General features: G+C 34.3%; 2 protein-coding genes across 3 annotated transcripts in view; one reads left to right on the forward strand and one right to left on the reverse strand.

Annotated features, from left to right (window-relative positions):
• The window catches only part of LOC119603405 (sodium/hydrogen exchanger 9B2), a 74,388-nt gene extending 62,082 nt beyond the window's left edge, over positions 1-12,306 (forward strand). For both annotated transcript variants that reach the window (XM_037955427.1, XM_037955426.1), the window contains 4 exons: positions 9,708-10,117; positions 10,181-10,948; positions 11,552-11,906; positions 11,972-12,306. In XM_037955427.1, the coding sequence (XP_037811355.1) occupies positions 9,708-10,117; positions 10,181-10,948; positions 11,552-11,906; positions 11,972-12,135 (1,697 nt within the window). In that variant the 3' untranslated portion in view covers positions 12,136-12,306. The remainder of the gene's footprint in view (positions 1-9,707; positions 10,118-10,180; positions 10,949-11,551; positions 11,907-11,971) is intronic.
• A 174-nt stretch (positions 12,307-12,480) lies between these two features.
• Positions 12,481-21,587, reverse strand: LOC119603404 (HEAT repeat-containing protein 1 homolog). Its single transcript, XM_037955425.1, has 4 exons — positions 20,283-21,587; positions 19,930-20,207; positions 15,662-19,414; positions 12,481-13,731 (listed from the first exon to the last, which is right to left on the reverse strand). The coding sequence occupies exons 1-4, from the start codon at positions 21,446-21,448 to the stop codon at positions 12,581-12,583; spliced, it is 6,348 nt and encodes a 2,115-aa protein (XP_037811353.1). The 5' UTR covers positions 21,449-21,587; the 3' UTR covers positions 12,481-12,580.
• Between the last annotated feature and the right edge of the window lie 346 nt (positions 21,588-21,933).

A 21,933-nucleotide genomic window follows, 5' to 3' on the forward strand; every position in this document is an offset into this window, starting at 1 on the left:
CTTTGCCAGAACTTGCAGGTTTTAGCCAGAAAAGTTTTTCCTGGCAAATAGAAAAAAAATTGTCAAATAAATTATTTGTTTAAAAAAATACATTGAAAAACAAAAATGTTTGATATTTTTGATTTGTTTTCATAAAAAAGTATGTGTGATTGTAGTTTTTCAATTTTATTTTAATTTCAATAGAAATTTTTATGAATAAACTTCAATACAAATTTATTGAAAGAGAAATTTTGTTTTTTCTGTTCCCGTACTTTTTATAAGTACGAAGAGAAAATTCATTAATTCTCTTTAGCCAGAAAGTTCTGGAACAAAGCTATAATTAGTGTAGAGTGTAATAGGATCCTAATTTTACGATTCCACAAACTTTCTTCACAACCCACGTATTTTCAACCCAAAAAATGTTGTGCGTACGCTATATCTGACTAATATTATTTATTGTTTATTTTTTTTTTTTTTTTTTTGTACATCATAAACAAATTATTTTTTTTTAAATAAAAATCGATTGTGCTGAAGAAAACCAACACGTTGTAAAATTTCAATTGCGACAATATTTCGCGTCACGCCCAATGAAATTTTATAAACAAAGTAACTGTAGACAAATTTACTTAATAAACCATTTAATAACAGATAATTTATAAACACCTTTCTCAGAAAAAAAAAATATAATAAAATATAAATCTATAAATTTTGTGTATGAAGTCGACAAAATTAAGACGCTCTAATATAGTATTATTGTACTCACATCTTGACAATAAACGTTTAAATATTGGGACGTTAATAGAAACCAAGGGTGTATATAGGTTATGGATTTAGGGAACATGGATAATATTTTATAGATACAGTAGTAACACATTCAAAAATTGTTTGTAGATCCATAAAAGTATATATCATAAGATCTTTTGATACGATTGGACCATAAGATATAACAGATGGACCCACAATTATTATTAAGAATGGCTATAACCTCTAAATATTTTAAGTTTTTTTCACAATAATTTCATTTAAAATTAATTTGGCGAAAAAAATATTGCCCCTACTTTCGCCTACAGCTCTGGATCTTGTAATGATTTAATGCTTACAACCAAAAGCTTCTTCCGTTTTATTGAAATTTGTATATATGGATGTATGTATGTATGTACCTAACAGTACAAGGAGAATTTTCTTAATTTTTGTTTATAATTTATGATTCTCGAAGATTATTTTTGTCGTTCTGGTTAAACTTTATAGGGTTTTATTTATTTTCGGTTAAATACTTCTAATACAAATCTGTCGTATTAGAGCGACTGACTGACATGTGATTTATTGAACAAACAGACGAACAAAAAAAACACACGTAACCACAATAATTTATACGCTATTAACTTTATTTCATTTTAAGGCAATTTAAAATTGTAAGAGATTATTTGTTGATTAAAGCAGCAAAGTTTTTTTTAAGTATAAATTTTTTGCCGGCAGTTGTGGATAATCTATAGTTATTTGTGTGTAAATTGATTTATTTTTACGACTATTATTTCTTGTATATGTAGGTACTCTTGTACTATATCAAGAAATGATATAGTACATATGTATTCGATGTTAAATCATTTAGTCCATATGACAGATTTTTCTATAGTCTACAGTTTGTGACATCATAAACATATAATAAATATTATTTTGGAGTTTTTTTATGACTTGATTGCTCTATGGTTTGTTTATGTATGGATGGGACCAAAATGAATTGTTTTAGTGGTAGATCGTATTAGTGAATCCATCCCAAATCATTTAATAAAATTGAACCTACAAAAACTCAAGATTACCCAAATTATACAGATGTTTTTAATAAAATCGCTGATAAAATGGGTCATGTCGTAGAAATGTTTGGCATGTATCAATAAGATCAGGTTGCAGTTCTAGTTTCAGTTCAAGTTCAGTTTCTAGTTCAGTTCTAGTCAGTTTCATAGTTCAGTTCGAGTTCAGTTCTGGTCAGTTCTAGTTCAGTTCTATTCAGTTCTGTTCAGTCTAGTTTCAGTTCTAGTTCAGTTCTAGTTCAGTTCTAGTTCAGTTCTAGTTCAGGTTCTAGTTCAGTTCTAGTCAGTTCTAGTTCAGTTCTAGTTCAGTTTCTAGTTCAAGTTCTAGTTCGTTCTAGTTCAGTTCTAGTTCGTTTCTATTCAGTTCTAGTCAGTTCTAGTTCAGTGTCTAGTTCAGTTCTAGTTCAGTTCTAGTTCAGTTCTAGTTCAGTTCTAGTTCTAGTTCAGTTCTAGTTCTAGTTCAGTTCTAGTTCAGTTCTAGTTCAGTTCTAGTTCAGTTCTAGTTCAGTTCTAGGTCAGTTCAAGTTCAGTTCTAGTTCTGTTCTAGTTCTGTTCTAATTCTGTTCTAGTTCTGTTCTAGTTCTGTTCTAGTTCTGTTCTAGTTCTGTTCTAGTTCTGTCCTAGTTCTGTTCTAGTTCTGTTCTAGTTCTGTTCTAGTTCTGTTCTAGTTCTGTTCTAGTTCTGTTCTAGTTCTGTTCTAGTTCTGTTCTAGGTCAGTTTTAGTTCAGTTCAAGTTCAGTTCTAGTTCTGTTCTAGTTCTGTTCTAGTTCTGTTCTAGTTCAGTTCTAGTTCAGTTCAAGTTCAGTTCTAGTTCAGTTCTAGTTCAGTTCTAGTTCAGTTCTAGTTCTGTTCTAGTTCTGTTCTAGTTCTGTTCTAGTTCTGTTCTAGTTCTGTTCTTTCTGTTCTTTGTTTTAGTTCTGTTCTAGTTCTGTTCTAGTTCTGTTCTAGTTCTGTTCTAGTTCTGTTCTAGTTCTGTTCTAGTTCTGTTCTAGTTCTGTTCTAGTTCTGTTCTAGTTCTATTCTAGTTCAGTTCTGTTCTAGTTCAGTTCTGTTCTAGTTCAGTTCTGTTCTAGTTGTTCTAGTTCTGTTCTAGTTCTGTTCTAGTTCTATTCTAGTTCTATTCTAGTTCTGTTCTAGTTCTGTTCTAGTTCTGCTCTAGTTCTGTTCTAGTGTTTCTGTTCTAGTTCTGTTCTAGTTCTGTTCTAGTTCTGTTCTAGTTCTGTTCTAGTTCTGTTCTAGTTCTGTTCTAGTCTTTCTAGTTCTGTTCTAGTTCTGTTCTAGTTCTGTTCTGTTCTAGTTCTGTTCTAGTTCTGTTCTAGTTCTGTTCTAGTTCTGTTCTAGTTCTGTTCTAGTTCTGTTCTAGTTCTGTTCTAGTTCTGTTCATGTTCTGTTCTAGTTCTGTTCTAGTTCTGTTCTAGTTCTGTTCTAGTTCTGTTCTAGTTCTGTTCTAGTTCTGTTCTAGTTCTGTTCTAGTTCTGTTATAGTCTGTTCTAGTACTGTTCTAGTTCTGTTCTAGTTCTGTTCTAGTTTTCTAGTTGTTCTAGTTCTGTTCTAGTTCTGTTCTGTTCTAGTTCAGTTCTAGTTCTGTTCTAGGTCAGTTTTAGTTTCAGTTTTAGTTCAGTTCTAGTTCTGTTCTAGTTCTGTTCTAGTTCTGTTCTAGTTCTGTTCTAGTTCTGTTCTAGTTCTGTTCTAGTTCTGTTTCTAGTTCTGTTCTAGTTCTGTTCTAGTTCTGTTCTAGTTCTGTTCTAGTTCTGTTCTAGTTCTGTTCTAGTTCTGTTCTAGTTCTGTTCTAGTTCTGTTCTAGTCTGTTCTAGTTCTGTTCTAGTTCTGTTCTAGTTCTGTTTCTAGTTCTGTTCTAGTTCTGTTCTAGTTCTGTTATAGTTCTGTTCTAGTACTGTTCTAGTTCTGTTCTAGTTCTGTTCTAGTTCTGTTCTAGTTTTGTTCTAGTTCTGTTCTAGTTCTGTTCTGTTCTAGTTCTGTTCTAGTTCTGTTCTAGTTTCTGTTCTAGTTCTGTTCTGTTCTAGTTCTGTTCTAGTTCCGTTCTAGTTCTGTTCTAGTTCTATTCTAGTTCTGTTCTAGTTCTGTTCTAGTTCTGTTCTAGTTCTGTTCTAGTTCTGTTCTAGTTCTGTTCTAGTTCTGTTCTAGTTCTGTTCTAGTTCTGTTCTAGTTCTGTTCTAGTTCTGTTCTAGTTCTGTTCTAGTTCTGTTCTAGTTCTGTTCTAGTTCTGTTCTAGTTCTGTTCTAGTTCTGTTCTAGTTCAGTTCTACTTCTGTTCTAGTTCTGTTCTAGTTCTATTCTAGTTCTGTTCAAGTTCAGTTCTAATTCAGTTCTAGTTCTGTTCTAGTTCTAGTTCTGTTCAAGTTCTGTTCGGTTTTGTTCTAGTTCTAGTGTTCTAGTTCTGTTCTAGTTCTGTTCTAGTTCTGTTCTAGTTCTGTTCTAGTTCTGTTCTAGTTCTGTTTCTAGTTCTGTTCTAGTTCTGTTCTAGTTCTTTCTAGTTCTGTTCTAGTTCTGTTCTAGTTCTGTTCTGTTCTAGTTTCTGTTCTAGTTCTGTTCTAGTTCTGTTCTAGTTCTGTTCTAGGTTCTGTTCTAGTTCTGTTCTAGTTCTGTTCTAGTTCTGTTCTAGTTCTGTTATAGTTCTGTTCTAGTACTGTTCTAGTTCTGTTCTAGTTCTGTTCTAGTTCTGTTCTAGTTTTGTTCTAGTTCTGTTCTAGTTCTGTTCTGTTCTAGTTCAGTTCTAGTTCTGTTCTAGGTCAGTTGTCAGTTTAGTTCAGTTTAGTTCGTTCTAGTTCTGTTCTAGTTCTGTTTAGTTCTGTTCTAGTTCTGTTCTAGTTCTGTTCTAGTTCTGTTCTAGTTCTGTTCTAGTTCTGTTCTAGTTCTGTTCTAGTTCTGTTCTAGTTCTGTTCTAGTTCTGTTCTAGTTCTGTTCTGTTCTGTTCTAGTCTGTTCTAGTTCTGTTCTAGTTTCTAGTTCTTCTAGTTCTGTTCTAGTTCTGTTCTAGTTCTGTTCTAGTTCTGTTCTAGTTCTGTTCTAGTTCGTTCTAGTTCTGTTCTAGTTCTGTTCTAGTTCTGTTCTAGTTCTGTTCTAGTTCTGTTATAGTTCTGTTCTAGTACTGTTCTAGTTCTGTTCTAGTTCTGTTCTAGTTCTGTTCTAGTTTGTTCTAGTTCTGTTCTAGTTCTGTTCTGTTCTAGTTCTGTTCTAGTTCTGTTCTAGTTCTGTTCTGTTCTAGTTCTGTTCTAGTTCCGTTCTAGTTCTGTTCTAGTTCTATTCTAGTTCTGTTCTAGTTCTGTTCTAGTTCTGTTCTAGTTCTGTTCTAGTTCTGTTCTAGTTCTGTTCTAGTTCTGTTCTAGTTCTGTTCTAGTTCTGTTCTAGTTCTGTTCTAGTTCTGTTCTAGTTCTGTTCTAGTTCTGTTCTACTTCTGTTCTAGTTCTGTTTTAGTTCTGTTCTAGTTCTGTTCTAGTTCTGTTCTAGTTCTGTTCTAGTTCTGTTCTAGTTCTGTTCTAGTTCTGTTCTAGTTCTGTTCTAGTTCTGTTCTAGTTCTGTTCTAGTTCTGTTCTAGTTCTGTTCTAGTTCTATTCTAGTTCAGTTCTGTTCTAGTTCAGTTCTGTTCTAGTTCAGTTCTGTTCTAGTTCTGTTCTAGTTCTGTTCTAGTTCTGTTCTAGTTCTATTCTAGTTCTATTCTAGTTCTGTTCTAGTTCTGTTCTAGTTCTGCTCTAGTTCTGTTCTAGTTCTGTTCTAGTTCTGTTCTAGTTCTGTTCTAGTTCTGTTCTAGTTCTGTTCTAGTTCTGTTTTAGTTCTGTTCTAGTTCTGTTCTAGTTCTGTTCTAGTTCTGTTCTAGTTCTGTTCTAGTTCTGTTCTAGTTCTGTTCTAGTTCTGTTCTAGTTCTATTCTAGTTCTATTCTAGTTCTGTTCTAGTTCTGTTCTAGTTCTGCTCTAGTTCTGTTCTAGTTCTGTTCTAGTTCTGTTCTAGTTCTGTTCTAGTTCTGTTCTAGTTCTGTTCTAGTTCTGTTCTAGTTCAGTTCTACTTCTGTTCTAGTTCTGTTCTAGTTCTACTCTAGTTCTGTTCAAGTTCAGTTCTAATTCAGTTCTAGTTCTGTTCTAGTTCTAGTTCTGTTCAAGTTCTGTTCTGGTTCTGTTCTAGTTCTGTTCTAGTTCTGTTCTAGTTCTGTTCTAGTTCTGTTCTAGTTCTGTTCTAGTTCTGTTCTAGTTCTGTTCTAGTTCTGTTCTAGTTCTGTTCTAGTTCTGTTCTAGTTCTGTTCTAGTTCTGTTCTAGTTCTGTTCTAGTTCTGTTCTAGTTCTGTTCTAGTTCTGTTCTAGTTCTGTTCTAGTTCTGTTCTAGTTCTGTTCTAGTTCTGTCCTAGTTCTGTTCTAGTTCTGTTCTAGTTCTGTTCTAGTTCTGTTCTAGTTCTGTTCTGTTCTGTTCTAGTTCTGTCCTAGTTCTGTTCTAGTTCTGTTCTAGTTCTGTTCTAGTTCTGTTCTAGTTCTGTTCTAGTTCTGTGCTAGTTCTGTTCTAGTTCAGTTCTAGTTCTGTTCTAGTTCTGTTTTAGTTCAGTTCTGTACCAGTTTGGTTCTTGTTCTGTCCTAGTTTTGTAGTTCAATTCTAGTTCAATTTTATTTCAGTTCATATTTGCTCATTAGGACTCATCCAACCATAATAATCTAAGATTTTCAACACAGTTTATTGTGACGTTAAACAATAACTTACGACTTTCTATGTTATCTACTATTTCCTGTAATGTAAAACCCCACACCTCTTCAAAAGCAGAACACATTGCCAAATAAAATGAATGAATATTTTTTTATTAAATTATTTACTTTGATCCAAAAAAATGATACGCCATAGGGTCTGACGTTATGGAAAGATTATTAACACGAGATTCGAGAAATCAATATATGAAAATCTATTCGAATTATCGATTTTTCGCACTTGTTTATGAATTGTTATAAGTGTTAACTTATTACGTATTGTATCTTTAAAAATTCATGAAAAAATATTTAATTAATTTTTTGGCGCTTCTTAATTTTGACGTAAATGTTATTAAGTTTATCGTTAATTTGTTTTTTTTTCCTCAATGGCATTTAACAAATATTTAATCACTAATTTTAAATGTTAACAGAAAAAGCGACAAAACAATCAACATTTATAGAAAAAAGAAATACGCAACAAATTGAAATATTTAAAAGAAATATTGAATTTGTTGCTTTCTTTTCTCACCTCTTAGATAAACAACTCAAAAGCCTACAAACGTAAATATTTTCAAAATTATGGAAATTTTCCCTTAACCATTATTTGAGCTATTTTTAGTATCTTGGGTTTTACTTTTAACACTTAAATTGTTACGTACGTGGCAAGAAGGCTTTAATCTAAAATCTGATTAATGTTATTTTTAAGTATTTCAAACTAAGCATATAATTAAATCAAGTACATTTTCCAGAACTCTTTAAAATCATTTACAATATTTAAATTATCGCCACTGAACTTTAAGCTCGATGATATGTAAAAATCTCTAAATTTAATCATTATATGACTTAATTAATTTGACAGCTTTAAAATCAAGCACAAGTATTTTAATCAGATATCAAACAAACTGTCAAACGTGAGCACATTAAGTTTAAAAATTTGTTGACTGTTAAATTCGGAACCAACTAAAATTTTCATTGAAATATTTTATCAGTTCTGGTTCAGTTATAGTTCACTTCAAGTTCAGTTCTTGTTCAGTTATAGTTCAGTTCTAGTTCAGTTCTAGTTCAGTTCTAGTTCAGTTCTAGTAGTTCAGTAGTTCTAGTTCAGTTCTAGTTCAGTTCTAGTTCAGTTCTAGTTCAGTTCTAGTTCAGTTCTAGTTCAGTTCTAGTTCAGTTCTAGTTCAGTTCTAGTTCAGTTCTAGTTCAGTTCTAGTTCAGTTCTAGTTCAGTTCTAGTTCAGTTCTAGTTCAGTTCTAGTTCAGTTCTAGTTCAGTTCTAGTTCAGTTCAGTTAGTCCTTAGTACAGTTCTGGTTCAGCTCTAGTTCAGTTCTAGTTAGTTCAGTTTTAGTTCAGTCCTAGTTCAGTTCTAGTTCAGTTCTAGTTCAGTTCTAGTTCAGTTCTAGTTCAGTTCTAGATCAGTTCTAGTTCAGTTCTAGTTCAGTTCTAGTTCAGTTCTAGTTCAGTTCTAGTTCAGTTCTAGTTCAGTTCTAGTTCAGTTCTAGTTCAGTTCTAGTTCAGTTCTAGTTCAGTTCTAGTTCAGTTCTAGTTCAGTTCTAGTTCAGTTGTAGTTCAGTTGTAGTTCAGTTCTAGTTCAGTTCTAGTTCAGTTCTAGTTCAGTTCTAGTTCAGTTCTAGTTCAGTTCTAGTTCAGTTCTAGTTCAGTTCTAGTTCAGTTCTAGTTCAGTTCTAGTTCAGTTCTAGTTCAGTTCTAGTTCAGTTTTAGTTCATTTCTAGTTCAGTTCTAGTTCAGTTCTAGTTCAGTTCTAGTTCAGTTCTAGTTCAGTTCTACCTCAGTTCTAGTTCAGTTCTAGTTCAGTTCTAGTTCAGTTCTAGTTCAGTTCTAGTTCAGTTCTAGTTCAGTTCTAGTTCAGTTCTAGTTCAGTTCTAGTTCAGTTCTAGTTCAGTTCTAGTTCAGTTCTAGTTCAGTTCTAGTTCAGTTCTACCTCAGTTCTAGTTCAGTTCTAGTTCAGTTCTAGTCCAGTTCTAGTTCAGTTCTAGTTCAGTTCTAGTCCAGTTCTAGTTCAGTCCTAGTTCAGTTCTAGTTCAGTTCTAGTTCAGTTCTAGTTCAGTTCTAGTTCAGTTCTAGTTCAGTTCTAGTTCAGTTCTAGTTCAGTTCTAGTTCAGTTCTAGTTTAGTTCTAGTTCAGTTCTAGTTCAGTTCTAGTTCAGTTCTAGTTCAGTTCTAGTTCAGTTCTAGTTCAGTTCTAGTTCAGTTCTAGTTCAGTTCTAGTTCAGTTTTAGTTTAGTTCTAGTTTAGTTCTAGTTCAGTTCTAGTTCAGTTCTAGTTCAGTTCTAGTTCAGTTCTAGTTCAGTTTCTAGTTCAATTCTAGTTCAGTTCTAGTTCAGTTCTAGTTCAGTTCTAGTTCAGTTCTAGTTCAGTTCTAGTTCAGTTCTAGTTCAGTTCTAGTTCAGTTCTAGTTCAGTTCTAGTTCAGTTCTAGTTCAGTTCTAGTTCAGTTCTAGTTCAGTTCTAGTTCAGTTCTAGTTCAGTTCTAGTTCAGTTCTAGTTCAGTTCTAGTTCAGTTCTAGTTCAGTTCTAGTTCAGTTCTAGTTCAGTTCTAGTTCAGTTCTAGTTCAGTTCTAGTTCAGTTCTAGTTCAGTTCTAGTTCAGTTCTAGTTCAGTTCTAGTTCAGTTCTAGTTCAGTTCTAGTTCAGTTCTAGTTCAGTTCTAGTTCAGTTCTAGTTCAGTTCTAGTTCAGTTCTAGTTCAGTTCTAGTTCAGTTCTAGTTCAGTTCTAGTTCAGTTCTAGTTCAGTTCTAGTTCAGTTCTAGTTCAGTTTAGTTCAGTTCTAGTTCAGTTCTAGTTCAGTTCTAGTTCAGTTTAGTTCAGTTCTAGTTCAGGTCTAGTTCAGTTCTAGTTCAGTTCTAGTTCAGTTCAAGTTCAGTTCTAGTTCAGTTCTAGTTCAGTTCTAATTCAGTTTTAGTTCAGTTCTAATTCTTTTCTAGTTTAGTTCTATATCAGTTCTTTTCTAGTTCTTTTCCAGTTCTGTTCTAGTTAAGTTCTAGTTTAGTTCTAAAAATTTTCTTTAAAATGTTTTGTCAGTTCTGGTTTAGTTCTAGTTCAGTTCTATACTTCAGTTCTAGTTCAGTCCTAGATAATTTCTACTTCAGTTCTAGATTAAATTTTGGCTTCAGTTTTTGATCGATACTACTTTAGTTCTGGCTCAGTAATATTTGTAATTTAGTTCCTCATCATTTCATTGAAAAGTTATATAATATCTTTCCTTCTTAATCTTTTTATTCCAGACAACAGACCTTATAGAATTTCAGCATTAGATAATCTACATGCTAAAATATCACAACAACAGCAGTTGGCTACCAGCAATAGTATCGAAGAATCCTGGTTGTACACGTTCTGTTTTAAATGTCGTGGCGAAGAGAACACACCTTCCTGGGAACCACCACACTGGCAAAAAATGTGTCCCTACCCCTTGTGTCCATCATTTAGACAATTTGCCCGCATTATTGTACTCATCTTAATAGGTGTGCTATTATGGATAACAGCATATGTAATTATAGGAGAATCTGCTGCCCCTGGTGGTCAGCTGTTCGGTTTGGTAGTTTTGACAGTGGCAGCTAATTTTGGTGGTTATTTGATATCGCTAACAACGTTGCCGCGTTTGATTGGTATGTTGCTGGTCGGCATATTATTTCAGGTGAGTTTGCAATTCGATTCGTAATAATCAACGCTAAAGTCTAATCAAAATTTTAATTTTTAGAATGTTGGCTGGACCAATTTGGAGGGAGATTTTTCAATAGTTACTGCACATTTGCGTAAATTTGCTTTAACTATTATTTTAATTCGAGCTGGTCTCGAAATGGAACCCGAAGCTTTTAAGAAGGTCTACAAGACCATTTTAAAGTTGGGTATTATTCCTTGGATTTTGGAATGTTGTGTGGTGGGTCTTACCACCCATTTCTTACTCGATTTACCCTGGGTATGGGCTTTCCTTTTGGGTTCTATCATTGCCGCTGTCTCCCCCGCTGTAGTGGTACCTTGTCTCTTCCGTTTGCGTACGAAAGGCTATGGTGTAGCCAAGGGTATACCCACTTTAATTATTGCTGTAGCCGGTATTGATGATGCCTTGTCTGTGGCCATTTTCGGTATTATTAGCAGTGTTATGTTTTCGGATCGTGGTCTGGGTTATCAAATATCTCAGGCGCCCGTTTGTATTATTGGTGGTTTGGCTTTTGGTGTCATTTGGGGTTATATTGCTAGATTTTTCCCCGAAAAAGGTGATGCTTATGTTGTACCTCTACGTACTATTATGTTATTCTCGGGTGGTTTGGTGGCAATTTATGGCAGTGATGAAATCGGTTATGAAGGTGCTGGTCCCTTGGCTGCCGTGTTTGCTGCTTTCGTTTCGAATCTATTTTGGTGTAAACAAGGCTGGGAAGTGGAAGATAATCCAGTGTCGACCGCTTTTGAAATTTTCTGGATGATTTTCGAACCCATACTATTCGGTATTACGGGTGCTACTATTAAGGTGAGTGAAGAAGAGTTTAAAAAATACTTTGATTTAGAAATTAGATATAGTGCAGTTCTATTGCAGTTTTTATTCAATTCTAGCTCAGTTCTTGATTAGTTCTATTTCAGTTTTAGTTCAGAGTTAGTTCATTTCTAGTTCAATTTTAGTTCAGTTCTAGTGCAGTTCCCGTTCAGTTCTAGTTCAGTTCTACTTAAGTTCAAATTCAGTTCAAGTACTGTTCTAGTTCAGTTCCAGTTCAATTCAAGTTCAGTTCTAGTTCTGTTCTAGTTCTGTTCTAGTTCCGTTCTAGTTCTGTTCTAATTCTGTTCTAGTTCTGTTCTAGTTCTGTTCTAGTTCTGTTCAGTTCTAGTTCTATTCTATTTATGATATAGTTCTGTTCTTGTTCTGTTCTAGTTCTACTCTAGTTCTGTTCTAGTTCTTTTCTTGCTCAATCCTAGTTCAGTTCTAGTCCAATTCTAGTTCAGTTCTAGTTCAGTTTTGTTCAGTTATAGTTCAGTTTTGTTCAGTTCTAGTTCATTTCAAGTTCCAGTTCAGAACTGGCTCTAGTTCATTTCAAATTCAGTTGTATTTTTTTAATGTAATGATTTTTCTTCTTACCAGATTTCTGAACTCGATCCCGATATTGTGTCCGTGGGCATTGGTTGTATTGCAATCGGTGTTGTCTTGCGTATCCTCTGTACAGCTGGCATTGCTTTCGGAGATAAGCTGAATATGAAAGAGAAATTCTTTGTTGCTCTCTCTTGGATGTCTAAGGCAACCGTACAGGCTGCCTTAGGACCCGTAGCCATGAAACATTTGGCTGCCGATGCGCCTGAAACCGACAAACACTATGCATATGTAGTGCAAACCATAGCTGTTTTATCTATCGTACTAACTGCTCCCTTGGGAGCCATATTGATCTCGGTGACCGGTACTAAACTGTTAACGAAAACTAAACAACCTCAAGTTGTAGAAGGTAAGTTATAAAAGAGAATTTTTGTCTTAAACTTTGAAACTAAATCAATTTTGTTTAACCTCTAGGTTGGCGCCGCAGTCACCGTCCTTCTATACGTGATATTAGTATCATCGATGAGGAGGAAGAACGTGAAGATCCCGAAATGCCAGAAGATAAGGAGACAGCTGATAATACCCAAAGCAATGCTCATATACCACCAACTCTATCCTATACTTATAATAATAAATAATTTTAAACGGTTTTCGTTTCCTTCCAAATTATATCAGTTTGTTTTTTGGTTTAATTTTTTACTCTGTTTTCTTTTCTGTAATGCTGTTGATTGTTTTCTTTCTTAAGTGTTTAATTATTTAAGATATAATTATAGAACGAAATGTATATGAGCAAAGAGCGAGAAATTACGTTAGAAAAATTGAGTATTTTTACAATCGATTCACAGATTTTCCCAATGACATTCCATAAAAAGAGAGTATAAATAGTCCATAAATTGTTGTTTAGTAATGTTTAAGTTTGAATGTTAATTTAATGTAAATAAATAAATAAATTAAAAAATAAATATAAATAAAAATAAAGTTAGTTTTTCTTTAATATTTTTTTTATTTAATTAAAATATACAAACTATTTTTTTTTTAATCCGAATTAAAACAATTCATTGTTAAACATCTTTACATATTTAATTACAAATATTTTTGTAATGATTCACCTAAAATAACTTCCAATTCTTGCACAGACTTTCGGGTATTCTTCTCAACACGAGGATTTTCATCTTCAAACAGTTCCGCAATGAAGGGTACAGTTTCGGGTAGTAGTGGTGTGAAATCATCTCCCAATTTACGTGCAATTTCCACACAACAGTTGAAGGCAAATATGCGTACTTCCGGTACACTGGTGCGTGTTTTTAGTAAAACCTGATAGTTCAATTGTTTCCACAGAACATCATTGGAAACATCCACCGCCAATTGAGCTATACAGTCACTTAGCAACTTTTGCAGAGAATCTTGTTCCAAAACCAAACGATTTTCCAATTGATCAACAATTGCCGGCATTAAATATTCAAAACGTTGGGCATTAACAAAATCTTTGCTGTCATGCAAGAATATATTGAACAGAGTACCTAAGATGGCCTTCAGAAGTTCTATGGTTAGATACTCGGTTTCAGGTTCTATATCAAATTTATTGGCATTCGATTCATTGAGCAAGCGTGCCGCATCTTCTATGAAATCGTTGGCAAATAACACAAATAACGATTTAAGGGCTTCGGCAATTTTGTTGGTTAGCAGGAAATAAGTTAAAATATTTTCCTTCTGTTGACTGCCCTGTAAAGCCCAGTTGTACAGTTTGTGGTATAAAGGTCTGAAAGAACTTTCCGAGAGTTTTAATACCCAAGCCATGAAAGCCTCAATAATGGCTGCTTCTATGCTATTTATACTATCTATATCCTGTTTAGAATCCTTTAATTGTACGCGGAATTCTAAAGCTTCCATAAACAAAGATGTCAATTCATTGCGTACATTGGCCAAGTCATTATTGTTGGCATTTGTTAAGGATTGGTGCAGCAATTTCATTAGAACACTAATATCGGAATAATTCTTGCTGGACATTAGTTTATTGTATGCCTTTTCACAGCTGGGCACTAAAATACGCACTGGTACTTCAGTAGCGATTTTCGACCAGATTGTACTTATCTTTTGTAAAGTGTTTATAGATCTTTGATCCTTTTCATTGTTCTGGGCCGTTATACGGGTACCAATTGAGCTTAAGGCGGTAATAATGTCCACAATGTATGGTCCCAGAAAGAGGGGTAAAGTTTCGAAGAGTTTTTGCATGCCTAAAAGGAAACAGAAAAAAATATGATTAGTTTTTAAAAAATAAAATAACAAATAATTCTTGTTCAGTTCTATTCAAGTTCTGGTTCAGTTCTAGTTCAGTTCTAGTTCAGTTCTAGTTCAGTTCTAGTTCAGTTCTAGTTAAGTTCTAGTTAAGTTCTAGTTCAGTTCTAGTTCAGTTCTAAATCAGTTCTTGTTCAGATCTTGTTCAGTTCTTGTTCAGTTCTTGTGCAGTTCTAGTTCAGTTCTAGTTCAGTTCTAGTTCAGTTCTAGTTCAGTTCTAGTTCAGTTCTAGTTCAGTTCTAGTTCAGTTCTAGTTCAGTTCTAGTTCAGTTCTAGTTCAGTTCTAGTTCAGTTCTAGTTCAGTTCTAGTTCAGTTCTTGTTCAGTTCTAGTTCAGTTCTAGTTCAGTTCTAGTTCAGTTCTAGTTCAGTTCTAGTTCAGTTCTAGTTCAGTTCTAGTTCAGTTCTAGTTCAGTTCTAGTTCAGTTCTAGTTCAGTTCTAGTTCAGTTCTAGTTCAGTTCTAGTTCTAGTTCAGTTCCAGTTCAGTTCTAGTTCAGTTCTGATCAGTTTCTTGTTGCAGGTTCTAGTTCAGTTCTAGTTCAGTTCTAGTTCAGTTCTAGTTCAGTTCTAGTTCATTTCTAGTTCCATTCTAGTTCATTTCTAGTTCAGTTCTAGTTCAGTTCTAGTTCAGTTCAGTTTCAGTTCTAGTTCATTTCTAGTTCAGTTCTAGTTCAGTTCTAGTTCAGTTCTAGTTCAGTTCTAGTTCAGTTCTAGTTCAGTTCTAGTTCAGTTCTAGTTCAGTTTCGTAGTTCGTTCTAGTTCCAGTTCTAGTTCAGTTTCTAGTTCAGTTCTAGTTCGTTCTAGTTCAGTTCTAGTTCAGTTCTAGTTCAGTTCTAGTTTCAGTTCTAGTTCAGTTCTAGTTCCAGTTCTAGTTCAGTTCTAGTTCAGTTCTAGTTCTGTCAGTTCTAGTTCAGTCTAGTTCAGTTCTAGTTCAGTTCTAGTTCAGTTCTAGTTCAGTTTCTAGTTCAGTTCTAGTTCAGTTCTAGTTCAGTTCTAGTTCAGTTCTAGTTCAGTTCTAGTTCAGTTCTAGTTCAGTTCTAGTTCAGTTCTAGTTCAGTTCTAGTTCAGTTCAGTTCTAGTTCAGTTCTAGTTCAGTTCTAGTTCAGTTCTAGTTCAGTTCTAGTTCAGTTCTAGTTCAGTTCTAGTTCAGTTCTAGTTCAGTTCTAGTTCAGTTCTAGTTCAGTTCTAGTTCAGTTCTAGTTCAGTTCTAGTTCAGTTCTAGTTCAGTTCTAGTTCAGTTCTAGTTCAGTTCTAGTTCAGTTCTAGTTCAGTTCTAGTTCAGTTCTAGTTCAGTTCTAGTTCAGTTCTAGTTCAGTTCTAGTTCAGTTCTAGTTCAGTTCTAGTTCAGTTCTAGTTCAGTTCTAGTTCAGTTCTAGTTCAGTTCTAGTTCAGTTCTAGTTCAGTTCTAGTTCAGTTCTAGTTCAGTTCTAGTTCAGTTCTAGTTCAGTTCTAGTTCAGTTCTAGTTCAGTTTCTAGTTCAGTTCTAGTTCAGTTCTAGTTCAGTTCTAGTTGAGTTCTAGTTCAGTTCTAGTTCAGTTCTAGTTCAGTTCTAGTTCAGTTCTAGTTCAGTTCTAGTTCAGTTCTAGTTCAGTTCTAGTTCAGTTCTAGTTCAGTTCTAGTTCAGTTCTAGTTCAGTTCTAGTTCAGTTCTAGTTCAGTTCTAGTTCAGTTCTAGTTCAGTTCTAGTTCAGTTCTAGTTCAGTTCTAGTTCAGTTCTAGTTCAGTTCTAGTTCAGTTCTAGTTCAGTTCTAGTTCAGTTCTAGTTCAGTTCTAGTTCAGTTCTAGTTCAGTTCTAGTTCAGTTCTAGTTCAGTTCTAGTTCGATTCTAGTTAAATTCTAAATCAGTTTAACTTTTTAAAATCTTGACTTACCCGTCACAATCGCTATGCACACATTGTCCGGTGGATGTGAACGCACTAGTTCTGCTTGATCCTGTAGAATTTCAATCATTTGAGGCATAAACTTCGGCAAATGAGCCAAAGAATGAACCTTCAAATTCGATGAAATCTCTATCATGCACAACACGACAGTGGCCAAAACAATTTTCGAAATGGCAGTACGATGTTTGGCGATTTTCGTGAGGTTACCAAGAATATCCTTAAATTCAGCAATGTGGGTCAGAGCGAAATATTTAGATAACAACTTAATGGCGATCAAAGCGGTCTGTTGCAAGAACACCAATTCATTTTGTTGTGAAGACTCTACCATTTCATCTCTAGTCAAAATACCAGCTACAATATCAGCCAAAGGTTTAAGCAGATTATGGAAATGTTTAGCATCACAGGCCATAAAGTTAACGTCTTTCTGTTGCAGTTTACTGATCAGTAATTCAATAACCTTTTTGCGTATACTCAACAATTGGTGTTGCAGAAGGCCATTGACAACCACCAAAAACATTTCGGGAGAAAGTAAAGAAATGGCATTATCCAGCACATCGTGCAGATGATGTAAAATAACTTTCCAAAACTTTTGCTGGGAGGAGTCTTCCGATTTTTCGATGGTGGCAGTAACCACAGGAACAAACGACAGTATGCGAATAATGAAATTTTGATAGAAAGGTTTCATGATGAGTATATCCTCATCGGTGAGAAGAGCAATTTGACGTAAGAATTCCTGAGCAGAAGTAATGGCCGATAAGAATTGCATGATGACATATTTATAATGACGCAATTGCTTGGCGGAACGAGTGTTGACATCAAACAAATAGGATTCTAGATTGTCCAAATTTTTTAAAGATTTTCTGCTATTAGTTTGATCTTCCTTTTGCATTGGCAATTGTTCTATGTATTTCATAAGTTGTATACAAGTTTCTATGATTGTTTGAGGCTTAAAAGTATTCGTCAATTCCAAAGCAATTTCTATACGTTTAGCCACTTGATCCGCCCCATAGGTGGAAGATTTATGAGATTTCTTCTGTAGTAATCTTTGTTTCTCATCATCAATGACATGGGCGTCAAATACAACACACAAAAACATCCAAAGATATTTGTCAGAATCCAAAGTTTCTATGAGTTTGGTGTAGAGCGGTAGTCTTCTATGTTCGGGTACATCCAGCATAATGTCGGAGAACACCTTGAGTACGGGAACAACAGCTGATTTTTCCTTAACCAAAATGGGTACTATGGATTCTATGATATCATTTATAATGTGAAAACTGAAAGCATCATCATGTCTCACAACTGAAGAGCCCATGAAAGTGAAGATATCCACAATATTGTGCAGCACCTGTTGAGGAAATAGAGCTGCACAGTGAGAGAGTAATAGCAAAGCATTGTGATGAGTTTGAGGATTTTGTGAGGCACGCAAACACTGCACCACTTGATCCATGCGGAAGGTAGTTTTTGGTAAAGCGGTCTGCAGATTACAACCATCTTCAGAGGCTTTTTGGCAGCAGTGCAAAATAGCGGACAATACCAACTGTTTGGTATACTCCACCGTAGTTTGTTCTTCCACGGACAGACAACTATCTAAGAGCTCGAATAGGGCAGGTATCAAATACTCCGAATGTTCTAGTTTCTTTTTATTTTCCAACAATTCCATTAACACCACACCCTGCTTCCAATTGAGAGAATTAATTTGCACTTCCAGTGATTTATTGGCATCACGTTTGGCAAAGGATTTTTTAATGCTAGGAGATTTGGATTTATCCTCCTCCTTGTTCTTACACATAGATTCAATCATTTCCTTCAAAGGTCTACAATCCAATGCGCATTTTTTCAACAATTTATTGACAGCCAAGAAAATGGTATCATTTTCAGCTTCAGCCAAAGTTTTGATGATTAATTTTAGGAAATCTTGTTTATGCTTATTGGGCATTTTCTCCAAAGCGTATTCATCTAAAGCTTCCAAGAAAACACAGGGCACGGGTTTCAAATTGCCCTCGACCACTGTGAACAGCATATTATTTTGGAATACATTTTCAATCAATTGCCAGGCTTTGGGTTCATCCATTAATACAGTCTCCATGGTTTGAGAATTGAAGTGATCAGCTATTAATCTAAAAATTTCACTATAAGGTTCCTTTAATAGTTTTATGGAACCATCGAGCTCATACTTTTGCAAAGCTGTCAAGGCTAATGGTAATAGATGGGACAATATAAAAACATCATTGAAGAGTATCAAGAATTGCAGCAATTGTTGACTTAAAACAGCCTGTTCCAAACTCTTATCCTTCTTTAATAGCTCTAAGATATCCTGCAACACTTTATTACCCATAGAGGCTTTGCTACTCTTCAAAATAGCAAACAAAACCAAAGGAAATTGCTCATAATCCATGGATATTTCTTCCGAGCGTTCTAAAACCGCTTTGACGAAAGTTTTCAGAGTATCATTTAATGCAACATCATCGTTGTAAATTAATTTTAATGTCTCCAAAGCTTCTAAACGCATTATCTGTGATTTGCTAGACAAGGCAATACAGACTTTTAAGACATGCAATGACGACAATTTCATTTTATGTTTGTAATTGTTTTGCATTAAGGATTGCATCAATTTAAAGGCTCTTAAGCGCAAAACTTTGTAATTATCGATTGTGTTAACATCTTCATAGACAAAGAAATTCACTAAGAATCCTGCCTTGCTAAAAGGATCTTGGAAAACGGTATCAAATAATTCTTTTAATATCGAAGACCATTCCAATTGTTCGGCCTCATCTTTGACAGCATTGAAACATTCCTCAGCCACATATTGGAAAATATTAAGGAAGTACTGCAATTCCAAAGCATTTGGTGACTCCCAGCATTGTTTGAGCAAATCTTGGAAATTGGTGTGTATGGTCAAGGTAACCAAAAAGTCACAGAACAACTGTAAAGGTATAAATTTCAATCTATTGGCTGTTTTCCAATTTTGTTTGCCTAAATGTTTAATCTGAAACTTTTTGCTGTACAACGAAATTTGTTTAAACATTTGTAGACTCTGGTTAGCGGAGTAACGTTGTTTCAAGCAGGCTGTAACCAACAGTATGAAATGATACAATTGCATGGCTTGTTTGAAATACGTTTCACCTTGCTTAGCCACACTTTCAAATAATTCCACCGCTGTAGGAGTATCCTTGGCAGCGGCTATAACATCTAGAAAATGTTTCTTAAACTCATTTACATTGAAATTCTCTTCATCAGCCTGTAAATCTTGCAGGAACTTTATTTTTCCAGCCAAAGGACTTTTAATGATTTCCTTAATTGCCTTGGCGGTAACACCTTCACCTTCTATGGGAAACAATAAACACATTAGGGCCATGAGTATTAAATTATTGTCATATTCTTGGATAACTTCTTCTGAAGTTAAATGTTTTACAACTTTTACACTTAAGCTGGACCACTGTTTGGGTGTAATTTGTATTCTATACAATATAGCAATTAAAGCTTCCACGAATTTTTGACAACCCATTATTTGTTTAATTTCTTCTGAGGATAGTTTAAGTATTTCATTAACTATTTCCTCGCTGTCATCGTTTATACGATCAGCTAAACATTCTTTAAGTATTTGTAAATTCTGTGATCTTTTTTGATAGTTTTTAAGATTTTTGAGCAGAGTCTTAACGGCCATTAAACGTACATCGGCGGTATGGTGATATAAGCTTTCATAAATGTCACAGGCAGAAGAATCGAAAGATTGTAGGCGATAACCTAAAGAAGAAGATATAAGACGACATTTAATAAAAGACAAATTTATATGAAAACTGATCGATTTAAAAGGTAAAAGAAAGTGCTATTCATCTATCTATCTGTCTATATATCTATCTATCTATCTATCTATCTATCTATCTATCTATCTATCTATCTATCTATCTATCTATCTATCTATCTATCTATCTATCTATCTATCTATCTATCTATCTATCTATCTATCTATCTATCTATCTATCTATCTATCTATCTATCTATCTATCTATCTATATATCTATCTATCTATCTATCTATCTATCTATCTATCTATCTATCTATCTATCTATCTATCTATCTATCTATCTATCTATCTATCTATCTATCTATCTATCTATCTATCTATCTATCTATCTATCTATCTATCTATCTATCTATCTATCTATATATCTATCTATCTATCTATCTATCTATCTGCGTTAGATTGAAATTTAGGAGCATTATCAGTGTGTTTTCAAAAATAATTTATTTTTACTTACCCAATGCCATTTTAATAGCTCTGCTACGATTTGATGATTGATCATTGCGGGACAATGATTCCTTAATGGTCAAATCAAAAGCGGTAGGATATTGCCTTTCCAATTTATGTAAATATTGCGAGTACCAAGATTGAAAATTAATATTACCACCTGAAGACATATTCACATCTTCATCGTCCTCAGAATCTAACTCAATGACATCACCATCATTAAGGGAATTAGTTTTAGAAGCTGAGGGAATTGGAGACTGGTCGGCCACATAGCAATCCAAAAAAGAACTAGTTAAAAAAAAAACAAACAAGCAAACATAAAATTTATTTATAAAAATTGTAAATAGTACCAATTTAAAATACCTTATAATTTGTTGAGCCGAGTTAACAGGGAACTCTATATCATTAAGCAGTGTTTCCAAGAACGATTTAAAATCTTGAGCATTTGCATGTTGTATCTGCACAGCATGTACACTATCCTTTATAAGAGGTACTACCAAAGCCTGTACATCAACATTTTCTTTAGCCAAAGAAGCCAGAATAGTTGTCAACCAATTTTGCTGCACTAAATGAAGCAATGTTTGATCGGAGAATTTAGGAGAAGCCGACTTTTGACTATCAAAGATCCAGATTAAGAGTAGAACAGCGGTACGTCTTAAACGATCAAAGGATACTGCAGAGACTTTTGTTATTAAGGCATGGCATAGTTTGGGGGTAAGCTGCGTACGAGCCACTAAACGAGCCGCAATTATATAGGCAGCAGAAACAAAATCTATACAACCTGAGGAAAGACCCTTGAGTAGAGAAGGCAATAAGGTAGATATATGCCACTCTTGTATTGAGCTGGCTGCTTCTAAGGCTCCTACTAACACGGAACCATAAAAATTAAGTTGTGTCTGCAATAGATGAGCATGAGGACCAAATTCCTTAATGGCCTCCAAGGTAGAATTGCAAATGAAGTTCAAAAAACCTTTGTCTGTGGCAGCTCTATTTAAAACAGCAGATTTGGATAAAGGTTTGCCGGGTTTCTGCAAAGGTTTCAACCAAAACCATTCCTTATCGGACTCTTTCAATTTAAACGTTTGTATTACTTTAACGAAAGCATTTGTCTCATGATAGGGCAAAACCAAAGCCATCAGCTCTTTACGATTATACTCATGAATTTGGAAACGTCTTATCAACCATTCCAAGCACATATGAGCCGGACGCAACAGGAAATAGGGACTTAAATGTTGCAAGAACTTTTTAATATTTTTATCCAACAACTCATTCACATCTTTGTGCTCAACAGCTCTTTCTAAATGTAAAGTGTTTTCATCGAACAAAGTCTCCTCAAATTGTTGAAATTTGCTGTTTAACACAATTAACTCCTGCAAACCATTGACGCCCAAATCATAAATGGTGCGCCTATCCTTGCCGGCTGCCTCCTTGGGTTCAAATAATATTGAGGCTTTACGTTTGGCATCTTGAATAGCTCCCGTCTGAGGTGCTTTCAGGCGTTGTAATTGTTCAAATAAAGTAGTAGACATATTGGGGAAATATTGTTGTCACTTTTTTATTTATTAATTTTTGTTGTTTTTATGGTTTTTAATTTTTTTTTTAAGTTTTTCTAAAAATTTAATTCTATTTTCACACCGCGCACATTATTTTTTTAGAAATGACAACTAAATGAAATGTCAAAATAAAACGTGGTGTGGAGTTAATGTAGTGATGCCAGATTGTTGTTAGAAAATGTGACAACCCAACACACAAAACAAAAGCTAATGGTAAGAAAGCAACCAAAAATAATAAAATTAATTATATTTATTTTAGACTAGAACATAAACTAGACTATTGACTATACTATAAATTAGATTATAGACTAGACTATGGACTGGACAATAGACTATACTATAGAATATACTATTACCTAATCTACAGACTAGATTATAGACTAACTATCGACTAAACTACAGAATAGACTATAGACAAGACTATAGACTAGACTATAGACTAGACTATAGACTAGACTATA

The sequence above is a fragment of the Lucilia sericata genome, unplaced genomic scaffold (genome assembly GCF_015586225.1).
Source record: "Lucilia sericata isolate MDLA Ls3-8-SP2 unplaced genomic scaffold, ASM1558622v1 Contig000302F_arrow, whole genome shotgun sequence".
Lineage (NCBI taxonomy): Eukaryota > Metazoa > Arthropoda > Insecta > Diptera > Calliphoridae > Lucilia > Lucilia sericata.

What these genes read in the sequence shown, in the direction of transcription:
- LOC119603404 (XM_037955425.1), bottom strand. Translation starts at nt 21,448, where the DNA reads ATGTCTACTACTTTATTTGAACAATTACAACGCCTGAAAGCACCTCAG. An exon ending in TCGGCTCAACAAATTATAAG is followed by an intron (nt 20,208 to 20,282) that starts GTATTTTAAATT and finishes TTTTTTAACTAG; the next exon opens with TTCTTTTTTGGATTGCTATG. An exon ending in GTGCATAGCGATTGTGACGG is followed by an intron (nt 13,732 to 15,661) that starts GTAAGTCAAGAT and finishes GTTTCCTTTTAG; the next exon opens with GCATGCAAAAACTCTTCGAA.